Genomic DNA, 15,653 nt, shown 5'->3' with positions numbered 1-15,653 from the left:
ATGACCAACTTTTGAACATGACAATCATGGCAATACAAATGTATTAGTGATGGTGCAAAGTTCATTTAAACGGGGCAGGGCTGCTGCATGTCCTTGTGCACACAGATTACATATTAACCAGTCAGTTAATGCCTTTTGTTCTCCAAAGTAAAAAAAAATATATTTTTTTTAAAAACGATAATTTTTTTTGTTTATATCGTTAAATAATGTTTTAGATTGACTAATTTTAAGCTATCAAATTGAAAAGGAAAAATAAACTATAAGTTTGTTTTTAACACAATTTGCTGTGCTCTAAATGCGTGACAAAAAGTGCTCTAATTTGAAGTGTATTGAAGTGAATATTTTGCTGTCTGGTGAGGACCCAAATAAACAAGGTGATCTACAATCAGTATTGTTTTTCCACCTGTCTCCCAAGGGGATGTGCCTCAGTCACTGAAACCAATGCAAATAAGTGGGTGGGGCTATGTGTTATGTCAGTAGAGGCAACAGGTGTGTACAATTTACACAGACTGGAGAGCTCTCACGCTGGGAGCACCTGCCAATATTAACAGATTTCCTTTTGGAACTAGAAGCAGAGAATAAGGTGTGTACATTTTGTCTACTATAACTGTAAGAATAAGGGCTTTTTAAAACAAATTCTTTTTGCATCTATAAGGGGGCTGTTTTGCATCTGCTTACCTTTGCTTTGGATGAATACAGCATTAACAGTCTAAAGAGGGTATTTATTTACACAATTTTACCACTATGTACCTGTACATTTTAGCAATGTAAATGAAAAAGTGAGATGTGTGAAATTTGACAGGAGGCAGTCAGTGTGTGTGTAGTTACATCAAATCAAACAGAGCAAATATCAAGAAAAACGTGTCTGACTGAACAGGTTGGTGTGAAACGCACCACTGTCTCAAACACGCATGTAATACGGCGAAAGGAAGGAACAGTCAGCATAAGATAACCACATATCCAGCTTCAAACATGAAGGGAAAAAAAGCACAATTGGTCACTGAAAGAATGACTGTTAAAAAAATGTTTTGTCTAATTTTGACACCACTTTACGGAAGGCAGTCACTCAAAGTGCTTTACAAATGAGAAAATACAGGAATAATTCAAGGTGAAATTCTAATTCACATTGCCGACCTTTTCGTATCTAATCAGTAACCTGAGTTTGTTGAACCAGTTTGATAAAACTGAGGCACTAATTGCTTTACTGTTTTGAACTTAGACGGCCATTGTGTTCATTTACCAAGCACTGCCGTTTGATTTGAATTTCATTTTTGCAAGACAAATGAGCAGCTATCCTCTGATTAAAGGGAGGGATCCTTCGATCAAAGGATACCTCAGGTATTCAATGTTTTGTAAATCCTACCGTATGTATAAAATATTTGGCAAGATTACACCATATTCATTTTGTAACTACATAATGACATTTACTTTGGAATAACCCTTATATGCAGACATCTGACATACTGCGATTGTCAGCTGCTGTTTTTAGTCCGTTGTCCTTTGACACCTGTTTGTTTGTTTGTAATCTTTACATGAATCAAAACCTCATAAAAAAAGATATGACCATGCACTTTAACCTTAAAGTTGAGTCGTTCTACACTGAACGGAATAAGAGCTTTAAATTAAGATAATAAACACTGCGTTTTGTATGTCTGACATTACTAATGTATATTTTTGGTTTTCAGGCCAGACAATGGCCAACTTTGGAGGACATGCCATTCCTGGCTCTTTTTTCCTGCTCTACGGCTTCTGGCTAACAGTGAAACACATTCTCCAACACTACTTCAGGACGAGTCATCCGAAAGGAAGACCGATTAGGCCGCCTTACTTAAAGAAAATGCACTACTCTGAAGGAGGGGTACAAATCTTTGCCTCATTTGTTGGTCAGTGTTCCTTTTAAGTCTTAATCTTCATCACTCAAACTGGTTCTCGCCTCATTTCATGTGTGACTTTGTCCCATCACAGGTATGATGGTTGAGCAGTTCGTGGTGGACGGGCCACACGCCCACCTTTACGACAAAGAGAACAATTTTTGGGTCAAGCTGATGAACTGGCAGCACAGCACAATGTATCTGTTCTTTGGGATTTCTGGGATGGCACTTGTTGCCAGTACTCGGTTCAAACTGGTGCCGGCTGGTGCTGAACGCCTTGCACTTTCCGTGGCTCTTTTTGTGGAAGGTCAAATGGATATTTTTTCTTTTTTTTCTTCATATTGTGATATCTCAAATTCTTGATGGGTATTTGAGGTTTTGTGTCCGACTCTCCCATATCATGCAGGCTTTCTGTTCTATTACCACGTGCACTCTCGGCCCCCTCTGGATGCTCACATCCACTCCCTGCTGCTGGTGGCCGTGTTCGGTGGATCAGCCAGCACCATGCTGCAGGTGTTTATGACGGACAACATTATTTTGGAGCTGCTCGGGGCGTGCCTATTCATCCTGCAGGGCACATGGTTCTACCAGGTGATTATAAAAGAAGACGTACTGAGATTGCCCAATGTGTTAAATGGGATTTGCTGAACACCATCTAAACGCATCCAGAGACGTTTCTCACGACACAATACCAAAACAAGGAACACTGCAGGGTTTTGGAGAGTTTGAGCAGCTTTACTTGCATATTCTTTAGATTTCATTAATTTCAGTACACATTTTCAGGATCAGATTAGTTTGATTTGGGTCTATTTGTAGAGACTTGAACATTATTTAAGATTTGCTGTCTGTCACACTGACTTCAGACCTTTCTCCATGCCAAAGAAAATCTGTTTTTGTGAACATCTATGATGTTAACAAATTACTTTACTTAAAATATCCACAGGTGGTTGGTTCCTTTCTCACTCTTTTCTCATTGTAGATCGGCTTTGTACTTTACCCCTTAAGTGGACCAGAGTGGGACTTGACGCTGCATGACAACATCATGTTTGTCACAATGTGCTTCTGCTGGCATCTCGCTGTGGCTCTGCTTTTAGTCAGTTGCACGTCCAGTTTGGTTTGGCTGTAAGTATCCCATCCTTCCTCTATTCTATTTGTTTTTTTTTTTAATCTAAAATCAATAGCTGAACAGTTGAACTGCAATTCCTACAGGCCTACACAGAACAGGGTAAACACAAAATCAACATTTGGAAGTCAATTAAATATTATTCATGCGATATATGCTGTTTACTTAAGATGGGTTGATCTCACAAGTTCACTTCAGAATAGAAACTGGGATTTGTTCAAAGGCTACAAGAGAAAGTAAACAATAGAATGTTAAACCATTACAGGAACGCAGCAATAAAACAAGCCTGTTTGTCTTGTGGCTTTGTAGAAGCTATCAGCCGGAACAATGGAAGGAGTGAGCATTATTGTCAAACCATTCATTTGAGTCCTTTAAGATGGTCCCAGCAAAGAGCAACAAGTGTATTGGAATGACATATAGGGAAAGCTCTTGACCAGTGCTTGCTCTTTTTGAGTTGTATTATTTACTCTAAAGCATTATTCATATTAAGGGAACTTTAAGGTTAAGTTTTTATAGTCAATATTGTTTTGTTTACATTCAACATCTCTCACTAGAATTCACAGTCTTCCTGTGGAGGCAGTTCCTTCAAGATAGTTACGAGTAAACATCTTTGAGTTACAGGCTTTTTAATTAAGATCTGTTTTGTTTGCATCATTTCCTTGTATTTTTCTACTGTATTGGTGCACCAGTACCAGCATGAAGGAGTGTATGACATCATCATGCATGCACGTGCAACCTCATGCACAAAATGGCAGAAAAGGAGATGATTTAGAGCTGCTCTGGAGCACACACAATTGTCAAAATGTACAACTCTATTTGGGTCTTTTGATCAGATTCTGGAACATATGGATTAATTTGTTCATTCATTACACATTGAGCAGGAAGTCATTTCTGTACTGTTTACTTACTAGAACCTTTTTGTGTTGTTGCAATAGGGCTGCGACTCGTTTCTCAAGAAAGGGACAGAACACAGAGATTGGAATGCGAAGTACATCCTCCAAAACAAGCTCGCAGAAAGCTTTGCTGGAAGAGTCAGATGAAGACTGAGGACATTGTAATGGTTGTTTTAAATGTTGCTGAAATTTGATTTAATTTTCTAGGTTGATAAGAAAGCCACGGTCTGCGTGTGTGCGAGACCAAGTCTGCTGTACTTAAGATTTTTTTTCAAAAAAATAAACAAAACTGAATAAAACACATCTGTTTAAAACTGATGTTATCATGGTGTTAAAAAACACAGAAGTATAAATTGTAACCTGAAATGTGTGGCCTGCAAGTCAAAAAAAATGCAAACACCTCATAAGAGAACAAATAATATATTAACAAGTCACAACATCCAAATAAATCAGACCAAGTCCCACTCACTGCACAGTTGCTAATATTGAAAATATAAAAAATGTTTAAAGCAATTAGTCCTTTAAAAGTTTGTCAGTCACTGAAGAAAAAAAAAAAAAAAATCTTTCTATGAAAAGACTGTGACCTACCTGAATGAACAATGTGGAGATTCAAATTCAGGAGATGAAGCTTTGTTAAGGAATGATGACAATTTTCAACATAACATCAGATATGAGATAACTTGGAAATCGTCAACACTCTCCAAACAGAGACGGTAAATCTGAACACAAGCTCAACGCTTGGCTTATGTGGTTATTATCCAACTTGCAGGTGCAGAAAAACACATAACTTCAATGAAGCCTGAGAAACAAAGAACTCAAAAAAAAAAAAAAAAAAAAAAAAATCCAATACAGGTACATGTATAGTGCACTGGACCTACGAACTATTCCTGGCTGGCAAGGAGACGTCACTGCTGAGGAGCAGGTGGAGGGTCGGGTGCACATTTGGGTGAAGGTGCTGTTGTGACTACAACTGTTGAAACAGATTTCGGCGAGCCGGTTGCCATGTGCTGCTGCAGCTGCTGCGCCTGAACTGTCTGGATCCGAACCTGAAGGAGTAAACAAAGACGGAGCGCTGACGATGCTGTGCGTGTATTTCCAAAAGCAGCGTATGAGTAATGTTCATTCATCGCACCCGGTATCTGGCCGTATCATTCATGATCCCAAAAATGATGTACAACATGAAAACTCGGTTTGATCGAACGGGTAATGTGAAATACATCACTGTATTTTCTTCACAATACTTTCTTGGCAAAAAGTGTGGTGTCCACTAACCTGTGTGGCCTGTCCTTGCTGCTGAAGCTGCTGGAACTGCTGCGCTGTGACAAAACTGACAGGTTTGTTCCCTGCGATCAGCTTCGTGCCTGCGGGCATCGTTGTCAGGATGATGTTCCTGCCCAGGCTGCTGATACTGCTCGGAAAGGAAAAGGGCACAAACAAATCAGCCAACTAGAAACCCAAATTACTGTTTCAGAAAAATAAATAAAAATGTACAAAAAAATGGGTACTTTGGCTAGCAGCAGTCTATACAAAACATACCAAGAATAGAAATAAAAAAAAATAAAAAAGAGGATAGATGTCACAATTCACCATTCATTCGATATTAGTACAGACTTACTTTGTATTCAGACTTCCTTTTACAATCGGTGTGGTCACAACACTCTTGCTCTTCAGCGGTTGGTTGAGGACAGAGAGGGGCACAGTGATCCGTGTAGGTAACTTCCCCTATAGTGTTGTCAAACAAGAGGATCAGTCCCAAGTCATGTGACTTTCAAAAGCTGTGGTTGGGTACTGCGGCATGGCTGTCGTTAGTTTCTTAAATAAACAGTTCAGCAGGAATGAATTTGCACATCGGAGCAATCGTCCGAGTCATAGCAAAGTCAAAATTCCCAATACCGAGTAAAGTTTCACCAATTAATCAGTCCACCGCTACTCAGTAATGGGATGTTTTACAAACCATCGTTATTCGCCGGACTTTGCTCCAATAGTGACCAATGGCTGCACAGCTTCCACTGATCATACGGTGATGTATAATGTATGCATGTATGCAAGACAGAATTATTGATGGCTTATGAGAATAAGGTTGTTGGTTATAGAAGGGTATTAATAATTAAGACTTTATGAGACCTGGTGAGAAGGCAATCAGTTACATTATATACTACAACAGAGAGCATTTGTTTTACAAATAATTCTTCACTGCGTGACAAAAAAAACCTTAATGCATTATTCTGTTCATTGGGTTAGAAAATATGGACTAAAACTTTGTGGTCCCGAGGTACATGTTGAAACTGCTGCTTTTACAGCACAGCTGACAACAAGTGGTATTCAAGTCATGTTTGACCCGTTTTCAGTTTCTTTTTCCCCACAACAGTTGTCTCTTGAATATATAATGCAGCACTATATCAGCTCCTCGTCCACGATACAAGCGAGGCAGACAGGGAGGGTAAAAGAGAAGTCCACTGTTAATTTACTTACCGATCAGGCAATATCTCCTCTTAATAATCCAGCCACATAACTATCCATTTATGAAATGAATTGCACACTTTATGACCTTCATCACTCCGGGAACATGCACGACCAATACTGGTTTGTAAGAGTGGCAATTAACGATGTAACGGCACGCGCAACAGAAGTAATCCTGTCTTAAGCCACAGAACAGCACATTGCCTCGTGTAAATAAGGACATGTTCCAACAATGTAATCCACCAAATCACAGTAAATTAACTGAAAAGCTTCAGCGAGGAAAACCATTTCTTTCTAACTTTAGGAAACTTCACATTAACCCAAAAAATGTCATTCGATCATCAATCTTCAGAAAACAACTGAAGTGTGATTTTCCCTCATTAAAGTGCAACCTAAATTATTCATCAGTGCTGTGCGACGAAAAATAAATAATCTACCCCCAGCTGATTTAATGAGTAGAAGTAGACTGTGTTTTGAGAAAGTGAGGAAACAAGCTGATAACATTCCTTGCTGGTGAGTTTTTTTTCTCATGAGAAAACTACGCGAATCAATAAGTTAATGATTCAGCGAGGCGTGTGGCAGGAACACATGGTTGTTCTCGGTCAAGATTCCCTATTTGAACCTAATAGACTGCGTTTAGATACCCAACTTCAGATTGTGTCCATCGCCAGCTGGCAAACCACACTGGGATCCTACTGCACCTAAAATCAGTGCTTATGGTTAAACCTGACAGACTGAAACTGACATTGTTAGTCAAAAATATTAAGAGTAGATTTCTGGTGTACTCTATCCATAACCATAATAAACTTCGAAGCCTCATTTGATGAAAATGATTTGTATGGATTCCTTTACAGTCTGTACGGGCAGTGAATAATCGTCTCACCGTTTGCGTGGTAACCACCGTAGCAGGGACCTGCCGCACTGTAGCGGTAGCTGTTCCTAGCGTCAGCGCTGAGCCCGAGACTCCGGGAGCCACTGTGATCCCCTTGGCACCAGCCACAACACTGGCAGCCATGGTTACTACATTAGCACATGTAGATGCTGTGAGTGTTTTACTGCCGGTGGTGGTCGTCATAGTGATGGTCTGACCCTGTTTCTGTGGAATGACACCGAGGCCCGGCATTATCCGAATGGTGGCGCCACTCTTGTCGGGCGAGGTCACGGTGGAGAAGGTCCGAGATTTTTGGTCAGCCACAGTGACAGCCAACGTGGGCATCAAACGTATCGCCGTGTCTCCCGCAGCCTTCAACAAGGTGGAGGCAACGGGGCCCGCTTTAGTGGTCGGTGACTCTCCTGCACAGGATGTGGCAATGGAGGCACAGGAAGGTGACGGGTGGGGTGGTGTCACGTGGAGGGTGGCCGATATGCTCTTGCTGCCTGTGGTGGCAGTGCCCAAAAAGTCAGACGTGAGTTTGACAGTCGCAACTGGGGATTTAGCAAGAGTGGCCATCATGTCTGGGGTGATCCGCAGCACTGTCTGGCCTTTAGCATCTGTGGTAATGGAGGATGGGGGAAGACGGAGGACATCTTTACCCTGGATGCGCAGGTTTGTAGCCGTTATTGGAATTCCTGCTCCTCCGGAAGTCTTCATTCCCAGTTGTCCTGTGATGGACACCTGCAAAGAAAACATGTGCAACAGATAAATCTTGTGATCATTAACTTTGCAAAATGGCTTTGTTACTTATTTGAGGACATTCATTTTCACAGTCATCTCCATAACCTGTAGACTTTCCTCCATGTGAGACAAAGACACTCACACTTCAAGACAGTTCAGAAAAGATCCTACTAGTACGAGGTGCAATCAAAAAGTTCAGAGACTGTTCTTGTTGTGCACTCTTTGATCAAGTCCGTGGTGAAAATACAAATATCCACATACCAGTGGTCACAAAATGCAAATACAGTTGCTGATGTTGATCAAGTAACTTGGAATACTTAGTCACAATGCTCCATAAACATTACTGAGCAGCACTTCAATTCGACCGTTGTAGTCACTCTAACTGACCGATTATCACAGTTAAAGGAACATTTTTCACCTGTTTGATGTTGGGGCTTGTGACTCCTTGCAGCAACGCCGGAGAAGCAGGGTTGTTCGCCGGGCTACCAGGTGATCCAGTTTGAGGTTTATTCACAGTTACAGCTGACACAGACAGCGTGGTCGGAACATGGATAGGACTACTCACAGACTGACTCCTTAGAGGCACAGAAACCACTGCCTGTTGATACGCACAACACAAACACAGACAGAATTAGTTATACATTTGCAATATGAAAAACAAACAGATATTTGTCTCGTGTTTAACTATTAGTTTGTCTGGTTACCTGTGAAATGCCCTTGGCTGCCACTGACACCGGCATCCTGATCTGGTGAGGAGTCTGATGTACCAGTGTGGCCTGCTGACTTCCTGCCGAAGAGCCCAGACCAGGCTGAGCAGAAACGACCCGCACCTGAGGGAGGGAGCCTGTCGCCAGGTGACTCACTATCCGAGCCGCGTGTTGGGATGTGACCGTCTGTGAGGCTGCTGGACAGGCCTGGCTGGTTGGTAAGATGGTTCCCAGCTGGGGCAGCGAGGGAGGGGACACAAGAAGAACACTGAGAAAGAAGCAGCAGAGAAGAGAAGAGTCAATTTTACACTGCAAAGACAGGTTGCGCAATATTGCACAATATTAATAGAAAATCTTATCTCACACTGACCCTGGGCTGGTTTTGATTGTATCTGGGACTCCAGTCTTTGTCGGCGTGGAGGCGCTGCAGGGTAAGGGTGACTTGGGGGTTCCAGGTGTGTTTGGGGTGGGTGTTGTAGGAACTGGTGACATGGGATTAGAGCCTATATCCTGTCCTGCCTCCAGACTTCCAGGGGTCTTGCTACTTCCATCTTTACTTCCAGACTTCTAAAACATAAACACGGATTGAGAATCATAAACGGATCAAATGTTGTTTTCAGACCAAAAAACATCAAACTCCAAGTGGTCAGTAGTTATTCCCAAAACAGTAGCATAAGTTTAACAGTGTTTTTTTTTTTTTTTAAACCGTAAAACAAAAAGGCAGCTTAATGTCTTTTCTGGAGTAAGACAAAGGCAGTCGACTCACAGGCTTGGATGCTGGTTTAGGTTTTTGCTGTAAAGCTTTTCTTGCTTTTGCAGCTGCAGCTTGAGCCTGGTGGATCCTCTCTGGATGAAACAAAGAAAACATAGCAGAATTATATTTTTTACACTTTGCCGTGATCAAAGAGTTTTTACAAATGATAGTTTGCAAATCAACAAGCAATAAGATAAATGTCTAACGGAGCTAAAATGGGTTGTAAAAAAAAAAATATATATATATATCTTTCCTTCACACAATAATAGACAGTGAAAGTCAGCAAATCACTCTGTATTCACTGCCTCCTCAAAAACTAAAAGATTAGACATATTTGCACTTCTCGAATAAGCTAAACCCCAACATGTGTGAGTATTTGGCAATTTCGTAAAACAGTCATTAAGCAATTTTGTAATCAAGCACATTGCTGCTTACCAAACTCCTCTTGACTGCGATGGCGGTGCAGGTAAATCCACAGTTTGCGGCCAATGTCATACTTCACACATGGATCTTTCTCATAGTGAAGTCTGTCCAGAGCACCACTGACAACTGTGTTCACCTGGATGGAAAACAAAGCCCCATGCACACAGGAAATGTCACCATAAGACAACAGTTTAAAGGCACCACCTGGCTCTGGAGAGTGGGAAAACAAGGTACACAGAAAACTCTGTCTAATTAAGATTAATGAATAAACTAAAAATCTAAACATCTGTCATACCTGTGCACTAGTTACATCTGGAGCAAGAAACTGTGAGTCTTTCAACAGTTCACAGATCTCTGCCCTTGTCCCTTCTCCATTGGGTAACCTGGCTGCTGCATCCCGCACTAAACAGAGAAGGTAGAAGTCAGAATCCTGTCAGTGGCTTCAACTGCACACACTTAAAACACCGTTTCCCTGTAGGCCAAGGATGGAGTGGGTGCAAAACAGACATTCTTACCCAGAGAGAGAATGGTGACGTATGGTGGGCGGTCTGAGCGGAGCAGCGTATGCTCCCTGGCTTTGTTGAGAGACATCTCTTTATCGAACACTCCTTTAACAGGCCCCACCACAGATTCAAATCCGTGCATCCGAAAGGTGAAAGCTTTGTGTGGCTGGTTGTATCGCTGCTGCTCCTAATAAACAAACAAAAAGCACTTCACTTTAGAGAGGTCGTGTCAAGCAAGAGAAGCAAAATGTTATAAATATTCCGTGAGCACAAACAAACCTGGACTTGAAACACTTGTCTCTCATCTCCGGTGCTCGGTCGCACAACGTAATCTGTTGAACTGCGTGAAAAGAGACGTTGATATTGCAACTAAAACTACCTCAGGGTGTCAGTGTAGGATGGCAAGTAATGTTAATCTTTATTCACAGTGAGCATAATGATTTTTTTTCATGATTTTACTGACCAGCAACCCAAAAACAATAAGAACTTCTCAACGTTAATATCATGTCTGTAGCACTTTATGAATCATTGAAGCTTACAGTCTTGGTGTGGGAGAAGTCAACTCCAACATGTCGTCATTTTCTGTCTGTGAAAGACAAAAATAAAATGGCTTCATAATATTTTTACGAAATAAAACACAGTGTAGTACAAACTGCAAAGTTATTGCTTAAACTGTATTTGTTTTTATAAAAAAATGTACAACCTTGACAACGAAATCTTTGGAGTCCAGCCACAGCTGACAGAGTGCACTGAGATCCTTCTCCGTATCCTGAGTCGGACCTAAAAGAAGTCATGAATGTTAATCTCCATGAAGAGAATCATTCTGAACAACGAGCTCTACATTAAACCGCTGAACCCTCTTACCAATCCACCTCCACTGCTGAGATTCATCAACGAATTCCACAAATGGAGAAAAGCCACTGGGGAGTGCCATCATCCCATCTGATCAACAAACATACAATATGATGAAATATAGATAGATATTCATATTTTGCTAACAGGAGGTGGAAGTTAACATGCGAGTGTGAGTGACCACTGCTGCTAACCTTTAGTCTCTCCTCCAAGAAACTGCAGGGCTTGAAGAACCAAGTCAGACCAGCAGGAGGCAGATGAAAACCACACGTTGAGGGAACTGGCTGGTGATGACTGCCACATCTGAACTTTCTCCTCCAGCTGAGGGTTCACAGTGGTGGTGTTAGAAAGTGTAGGCAGAAATGGGACAGATTGTATACTATACATGACTCTGAATTGAGTACATACCACAGAAGTACTGGCCAGACTTTCTGCCCTAAAGATGCTTTCCATCAAGCCAAAGAAGCTGACAGCTATTTCCTCAACTGTAACCGGGCTGCTCTGACACTCCTCCACAATTCTGTAATAATAATAATTGTTCTTTGTGTTAGAAAACAGGAGACTCACTGATTAAAGTCAGGCAAAACTGTTCATTTTCTTGGCAGCAGCGTGGCACTAGACTCACTCCTCCTTGATGTTGGGGAGTGGTGTTGATGGTGTTTCTGGCAGAGAGTTGATGATGTTCACCGGTGGAGCCGATGGGGTCTCTGAAGGAGCTAGACTTTCAGAGGGATCCTCAGATTCCACTTTTATTGTCCTCAATTTCTTCTTCCTTCTCTCATCTCTCATCTTTTTCTTAGGCAGGGACAGATCAAAGAGCGCTGGAGATAAACAGATGGAAACATAAATCATAAAATCAATGAAAGCAAGACTTTGATTTAACATGTATTTTCATATTTTATACATTTACTCACGCATCGTCCCCTTACGCCCAATATTTGCTCTTGAAAGTATGTCTCCGAGGTGAATATCAGATGTCATCAAGTCTGGATGGTCCTGAGGAAATCAACCATTAGTGATATACTGGACGAATAAATCAATATCATATCTGCTTTTTTTCCCCCCTCGTATCCCAACTTACTGGCTGTCGCTTCCTTTTCTCGCGATGGTTTTGCAGCATGACTTTCAAGTCCTGTTCGCCTAGTTCTGTTTTTTCTGTTAGAAAATAAAACATCTTTAAATATGATGTGCTCTCAGATCGAACATTAAATCAATGTAGTATGGATATAGAAAGAATAACTGACCAGTAGTCTTCATGTCATGGGTTGAGAGGCTGGGAAGAACTCTGAGCGAGACAGTGGGTGTCGGAGAGGAGGGTGATTGAGGTGCTGGAGTCCATAATGATTTGTCTGCAAGCGTATATGCAATAAGGCATGAGGAATAACTGCTCTGGTCAACCTTACACCTTTACTTTTCAGCACATAAATCTAATTCTGAAAAACTTGTAATATTTCAAATGAAAGTCTGAATCTGCCTGTGTCTTACAGGTTTTTGATTTTCATATCCAACTTGTGGTTACTGAACTCAATATCAGAGATGTGCTTCAGAAAGTTTAAAAAAAAAAAAAAAAACATTTATACTGTTATCAGCAGTTATACTAATCAAATGAGAGACTGACCATCATCGTCAGATGAAGCGTTGCTGTCTCCACACTCAGTTTTGACCTCCTTCAATATGCGGCTCAATCTTCTTCTCACCCTCGGCTCCTGCATTTCAGCATGAGTCTTGGTTGATAACCTTCTTTTTGGTGGAAAGTCCAAACCATTGCTAACTGCAAAGTCCAGCAGCTCCTACAAGAAGAAAGCACATTGAGACAAACTGCAAGAGGCCACGTGCTTTGTACTTCAAACTTTAACAAAAAAATAAATACCTTTCTGGAGACGAGGATCTGCTTTAACAGTCTGTGGTAATACTGCTGGAGGGAGAACAACTGACGTTTCCTTTGGGACTTGGCACATAATTGTCTGTACTTGACCACCTCAGGATTGAAGTAACCATCTGGGTTGAGATGATGAGAATCATGATCAAAGACGGCTTCAAATAAGGATTCAATATGATCCAATTATGTGTTGATTAGGACATAAATGGTCATGACACTCAACAGCACCTCTGAACAGCTTTTGTGCAAGTTGAAGGGGATTTCCAAAGTTAAAATTTCTGTTGTTGAATAGGTCACTGACGGTGCTGTCCTGCTCCACCACATTGTTATCAGGAAACTGTGGCAAAAACTGGCGAAGATGCTGCCTCTGGGAATCTGACAGTACCTCACTCCAGGTGCTTTCACTCATCACGGAGAAGAAAATGTCAGGCTGTTGACAACAGAAGTGAACAGCAAAAAATAAAAGTAAAGATCTGAATCGTGTCACACCCTCAAAACAATAAGAAATAAGACAGGGAAGAGTAGCTGAGCAGGTGATCGCCAGGAAACTCACGTCCTCCAGCAGGTCCTCTGGCAGGTCGACTCTACAGTTCCCCAACATGCACTCCTCCGTGATTTGAGCATCGTTTTCCTCTTTTGGGTCGAGAGCGTCTGTGAGCATGTGTGCGAGCGCATCCATAGTTCTCCCCCGTCACAACCTTTAAATCATCCAAACAGAACAACTCAGAAAGTCTCACATGAAGCCTCGTAATCTGCGGACCGACGTCCGCCGAGGCATTTTCCTCCCGTCAGTCAATTTACACACGTTTTACGGAATTTGAAGACTTCACCGGTACGAGCGTCCGACATCAGCAAGCATTCCCCGGATATCAAAACATCAGCCAGTCTGCTCAGTAACGTGGAGCTCTCGAGTGAGCAAAGGGAAGGACATCAACTCAACGAGCTGCAAGCTAGTAGTTAGCTGGTAGCTTAGCCACCGGCTAAACTAAGTTATAAAAAGAGTTATAAACCTTTGACTTCCGGTTTCTACTTTCAGCGCAACCATACTATTTCTGCACGGTATACTGGCGAATAAGCACACAATGACTGAGTACATACTGCTGGATAAAACAAGCTGTTAGGTCTTACCTGACTGCTTTCTGTTTTGAAAAGATGAGGGAAGTGTTTCACCGACGCACAGTTTTCTTCTTCTACGGAAAATAGATGACACAACGTCGACGGTTTGCTGCCCTCCACAGGAAGTAAAGGACGAAACTTGGAAGTTTACGCAAAACGTCTTAAATTTGTTTCTGTAAGATTTGTAATTTCTACCTAATACATTTATTATTGTTACAAATAAATTTAAACAATTTTTTATTTTTTTACTTATTATTATTATTTTTTTACACATTCAACAGTGCTGTCTGTTAACAGCTGGCCAGGTGGAGACAGCTGACAACGATCAGTAAGAACTGTTTCAGGTTTCTATAGCTGACGTTGTTGTTTGTAGATGCAGTTAAATCGTAGTTATGTTTGGCTTATTTTTATTTTTTTATTTTTTTTTAATATGTTTTTAACTTCTTTTCAGGTTTTCTATATTTTTAACAGTGGGTGGCTGGGCGTGCAGGGAATCTGTAAACTAATCCCTGGGGATGTAACTAAGCAGTAGCTGGATAGTTTTAACTGCTTTAATTAGCGTCAATTATTTACAGCTGCTTCTCTGTTATGTTTAAGTAACCCTAATCTCACACATACATGAGTTTAGTGTTATTACAAGCTATTCAAAACATAAATAAAACATATAAATATATAAAATGTATACATATAAATTCATACATGACCATGTAAAAGAAAATGTAGTTTATATAAGCTAATTAGTGGCTCATTACAATTTATCAATGTAACATTAAGTTATGTTTTACTTTTAAAGTGCACACGAAGTGCCATAATATTGCGGAACAACACTGCTGTCTTTATAGATAAACATTTAGGAGACAGCTTCACATTATTTTATATCAGTTTTATTAAACATACAAAATGTGCTGAATAGATTAAATCAAAGTAAAATTCAGAAAAAGGCTCAATTCAAAGAGCAGTCACAAGTTGAAAAACACTGGCGATCCAATTTTGCAATGTAAACTTCCCCTTTTTAAATACCTATTGAATTGTTATGCCATTATTAAAGCTCTCGCTTTTTGGAAATTCAGTATTTTACTTCAGTGTAATTATTTATAATGTAAGAGCAGTGCAAAACAGTAGGCCAGATACCATTTGAGCAGTTGAAGTGCTGCTAGAGTCAGCTTGCTCCACCTCTTTATGATACTGTAATGAACAGCTGTAATGTACAGTCAATCCCTCTGCCTCATTGCTCAGCCGGGGAGAGGCAAGGGACGCACACATCGCCCTTCAGGAACCTTCACCAACATTGCCCTGCCTTATGCGGCGGCAGGCATTACAGGCAGCAGGAGTCACAGAGCTGTGAGACAAGCAGGGTCCCATTTCTCTCAAGGTTTTACTTTTAATGCCCCGGGAGGATGGCAGAAGGTGCAGATGAGGAAGAGATTCAGTTTCTGCGTACGGTAAGTGATGCTGTT

At 41.1% G+C, this 15,653-nt stretch overlaps 3 protein-coding genes across 9 annotated transcripts in view; 2 read left to right on the top strand and 1 right to left on the bottom strand.

Moving 5' to 3' along the window:
* The first annotated feature begins 494 nt into the window (after positions 1-494).
* tmem45b (transmembrane protein 45B) lies at positions 495-4,195 on the top strand. Of its 2 annotated transcripts, XM_069713281.1 has the most exons (6): positions 495-583; positions 1,686-1,883; positions 1,966-2,178; positions 2,278-2,462; positions 2,851-2,993; positions 3,930-4,195. In XM_069713281.1, the coding sequence occupies exons 2-6, from the start codon at positions 1,694-1,696 to the stop codon at positions 4,039-4,041; spliced, it is 843 nt and encodes a 280-aa protein (XP_069569382.1). In that variant the 5' UTR covers positions 495-583; positions 1,686-1,693; the 3' UTR covers positions 4,042-4,195. The 2 variants fall into 2 exon arrangements, with proteins under 2 accessions (XP_069569382.1, XP_069569381.1); XM_069713280.1 differs by lacking the exon at positions 495-583 and having other exon boundaries at positions 1,569-1,883.
* A 96-nt stretch (positions 4,196-4,291) lies between these two features.
* nfrkb (nuclear factor related to kappaB binding protein) lies at positions 4,292-14,253 on the bottom strand. Of its 3 annotated transcripts, none has more exons than XM_069713277.1 (26): positions 14,209-14,253; positions 13,634-13,778; positions 13,309-13,510; positions 13,072-13,199; positions 12,820-12,991; positions 12,446-12,550; positions 12,283-12,356; positions 12,116-12,197; positions 11,827-12,022; positions 11,610-11,721; positions 11,396-11,522; positions 11,214-11,291; positions 11,053-11,129; positions 10,889-10,935; positions 10,629-10,689; positions 10,362-10,536; positions 10,142-10,248; positions 9,859-9,982; positions 9,436-9,515; positions 9,040-9,236; positions 8,667-8,937; positions 8,381-8,560; positions 7,231-7,962; positions 5,503-5,609; positions 5,160-5,295; positions 4,292-4,933 (listed from the first exon to the last, which is right to left on the bottom strand). In XM_069713277.1, exons 2-26 carry the CDS (start codon positions 13,757-13,759, stop codon positions 4,793-4,795), a joined length of 3,837 nt encoding a protein of 1,278 aa, XP_069569378.1. In that variant the 5' UTR covers positions 13,760-13,778; positions 14,209-14,253; the 3' UTR covers positions 4,292-4,792. The 3 variants fall into 3 exon arrangements, with proteins under 3 accessions (XP_069569378.1, XP_069569380.1, XP_069569379.1); XM_069713279.1 differs by having other exon boundaries at positions 9,040-9,233; XM_069713278.1 differs by lacking the exon at positions 14,209-14,253 and having other exon boundaries at positions 13,634-14,125.
* A 1,193-nt stretch (positions 14,254-15,446) lies between these two features.
* Positions 15,447-15,653, top strand: part of LOC138629565 (ryanodine receptor 1-like) — a 46,385-nt gene continuing 46,178 nt past the window's right edge. For all 4 annotated transcript variants that reach the window (XM_069713355.1, XM_069713353.1, XM_069713354.1 and 1 more), the window contains exon 1: positions 15,447-15,638. In XM_069713355.1, coding sequence (XP_069569456.1) covers positions 15,594-15,638 — 45 coding nt within the window. In that variant the 5' untranslated portion in view covers positions 15,447-15,593. The remainder of the gene's footprint in view (positions 15,639-15,653) is intronic.

Source organism: Brachyistius frenatus, unplaced genomic scaffold, assembly GCF_029030835.1.
Source record: "Brachyistius frenatus isolate BFR_SWC_R1_liver_20210118 unplaced genomic scaffold, ASM2903083v1 Contig_117, whole genome shotgun sequence".
Lineage (NCBI taxonomy): Eukaryota > Metazoa > Chordata > Actinopteri > Embiotocidae > Brachyistius > Brachyistius frenatus.
This window is presented reverse-complemented; position numbering and strand designations above follow the sequence as displayed.

Excerpts from the sequence above, each read along its gene's own strand:
- tmem45b (XM_069713280.1), top strand. The coding sequence starts at position 1,649 with ATGTCTGACATTACTAATGTATATTTTTGGTTTTCAGGCCAGACAATG. Across the intron at positions 1,884-1,965 it reads AATCTTTGCCTCATTTGTTG|GTATGATGGTTGAGCAGTTC; the intron begins GTCAGTGTTCCT and ends GTCCCATCACAG. Across the intron at positions 2,179-2,277 it reads CGTGGCTCTTTTTGTGGAAG|GCTTTCTGTTCTATTACCAC; the intron begins GTCAAATGGATA and ends CATATCATGCAG.
- nfrkb (XM_069713277.1), bottom strand. The coding sequence starts at position 13,759 with ATGGATGCGCTCGCACACATGCTCACAGACGCTCTCGACCCAAAAGAG. Across the intron at positions 9,983-10,141 it reads CAGATGTAACTAGTGCACAG|GTGAACACAGTTGTCAGTGG; the intron begins GTATGACAGATG and ends TTTTCCATCCAG. Across the intron at positions 8,561-8,666 it reads CAGCCAAGGGCATTTCACAG|GCAGTGGTTTCTGTGCCTCT; the intron begins GTAACCAGACAA and ends GCGTATCAACAG.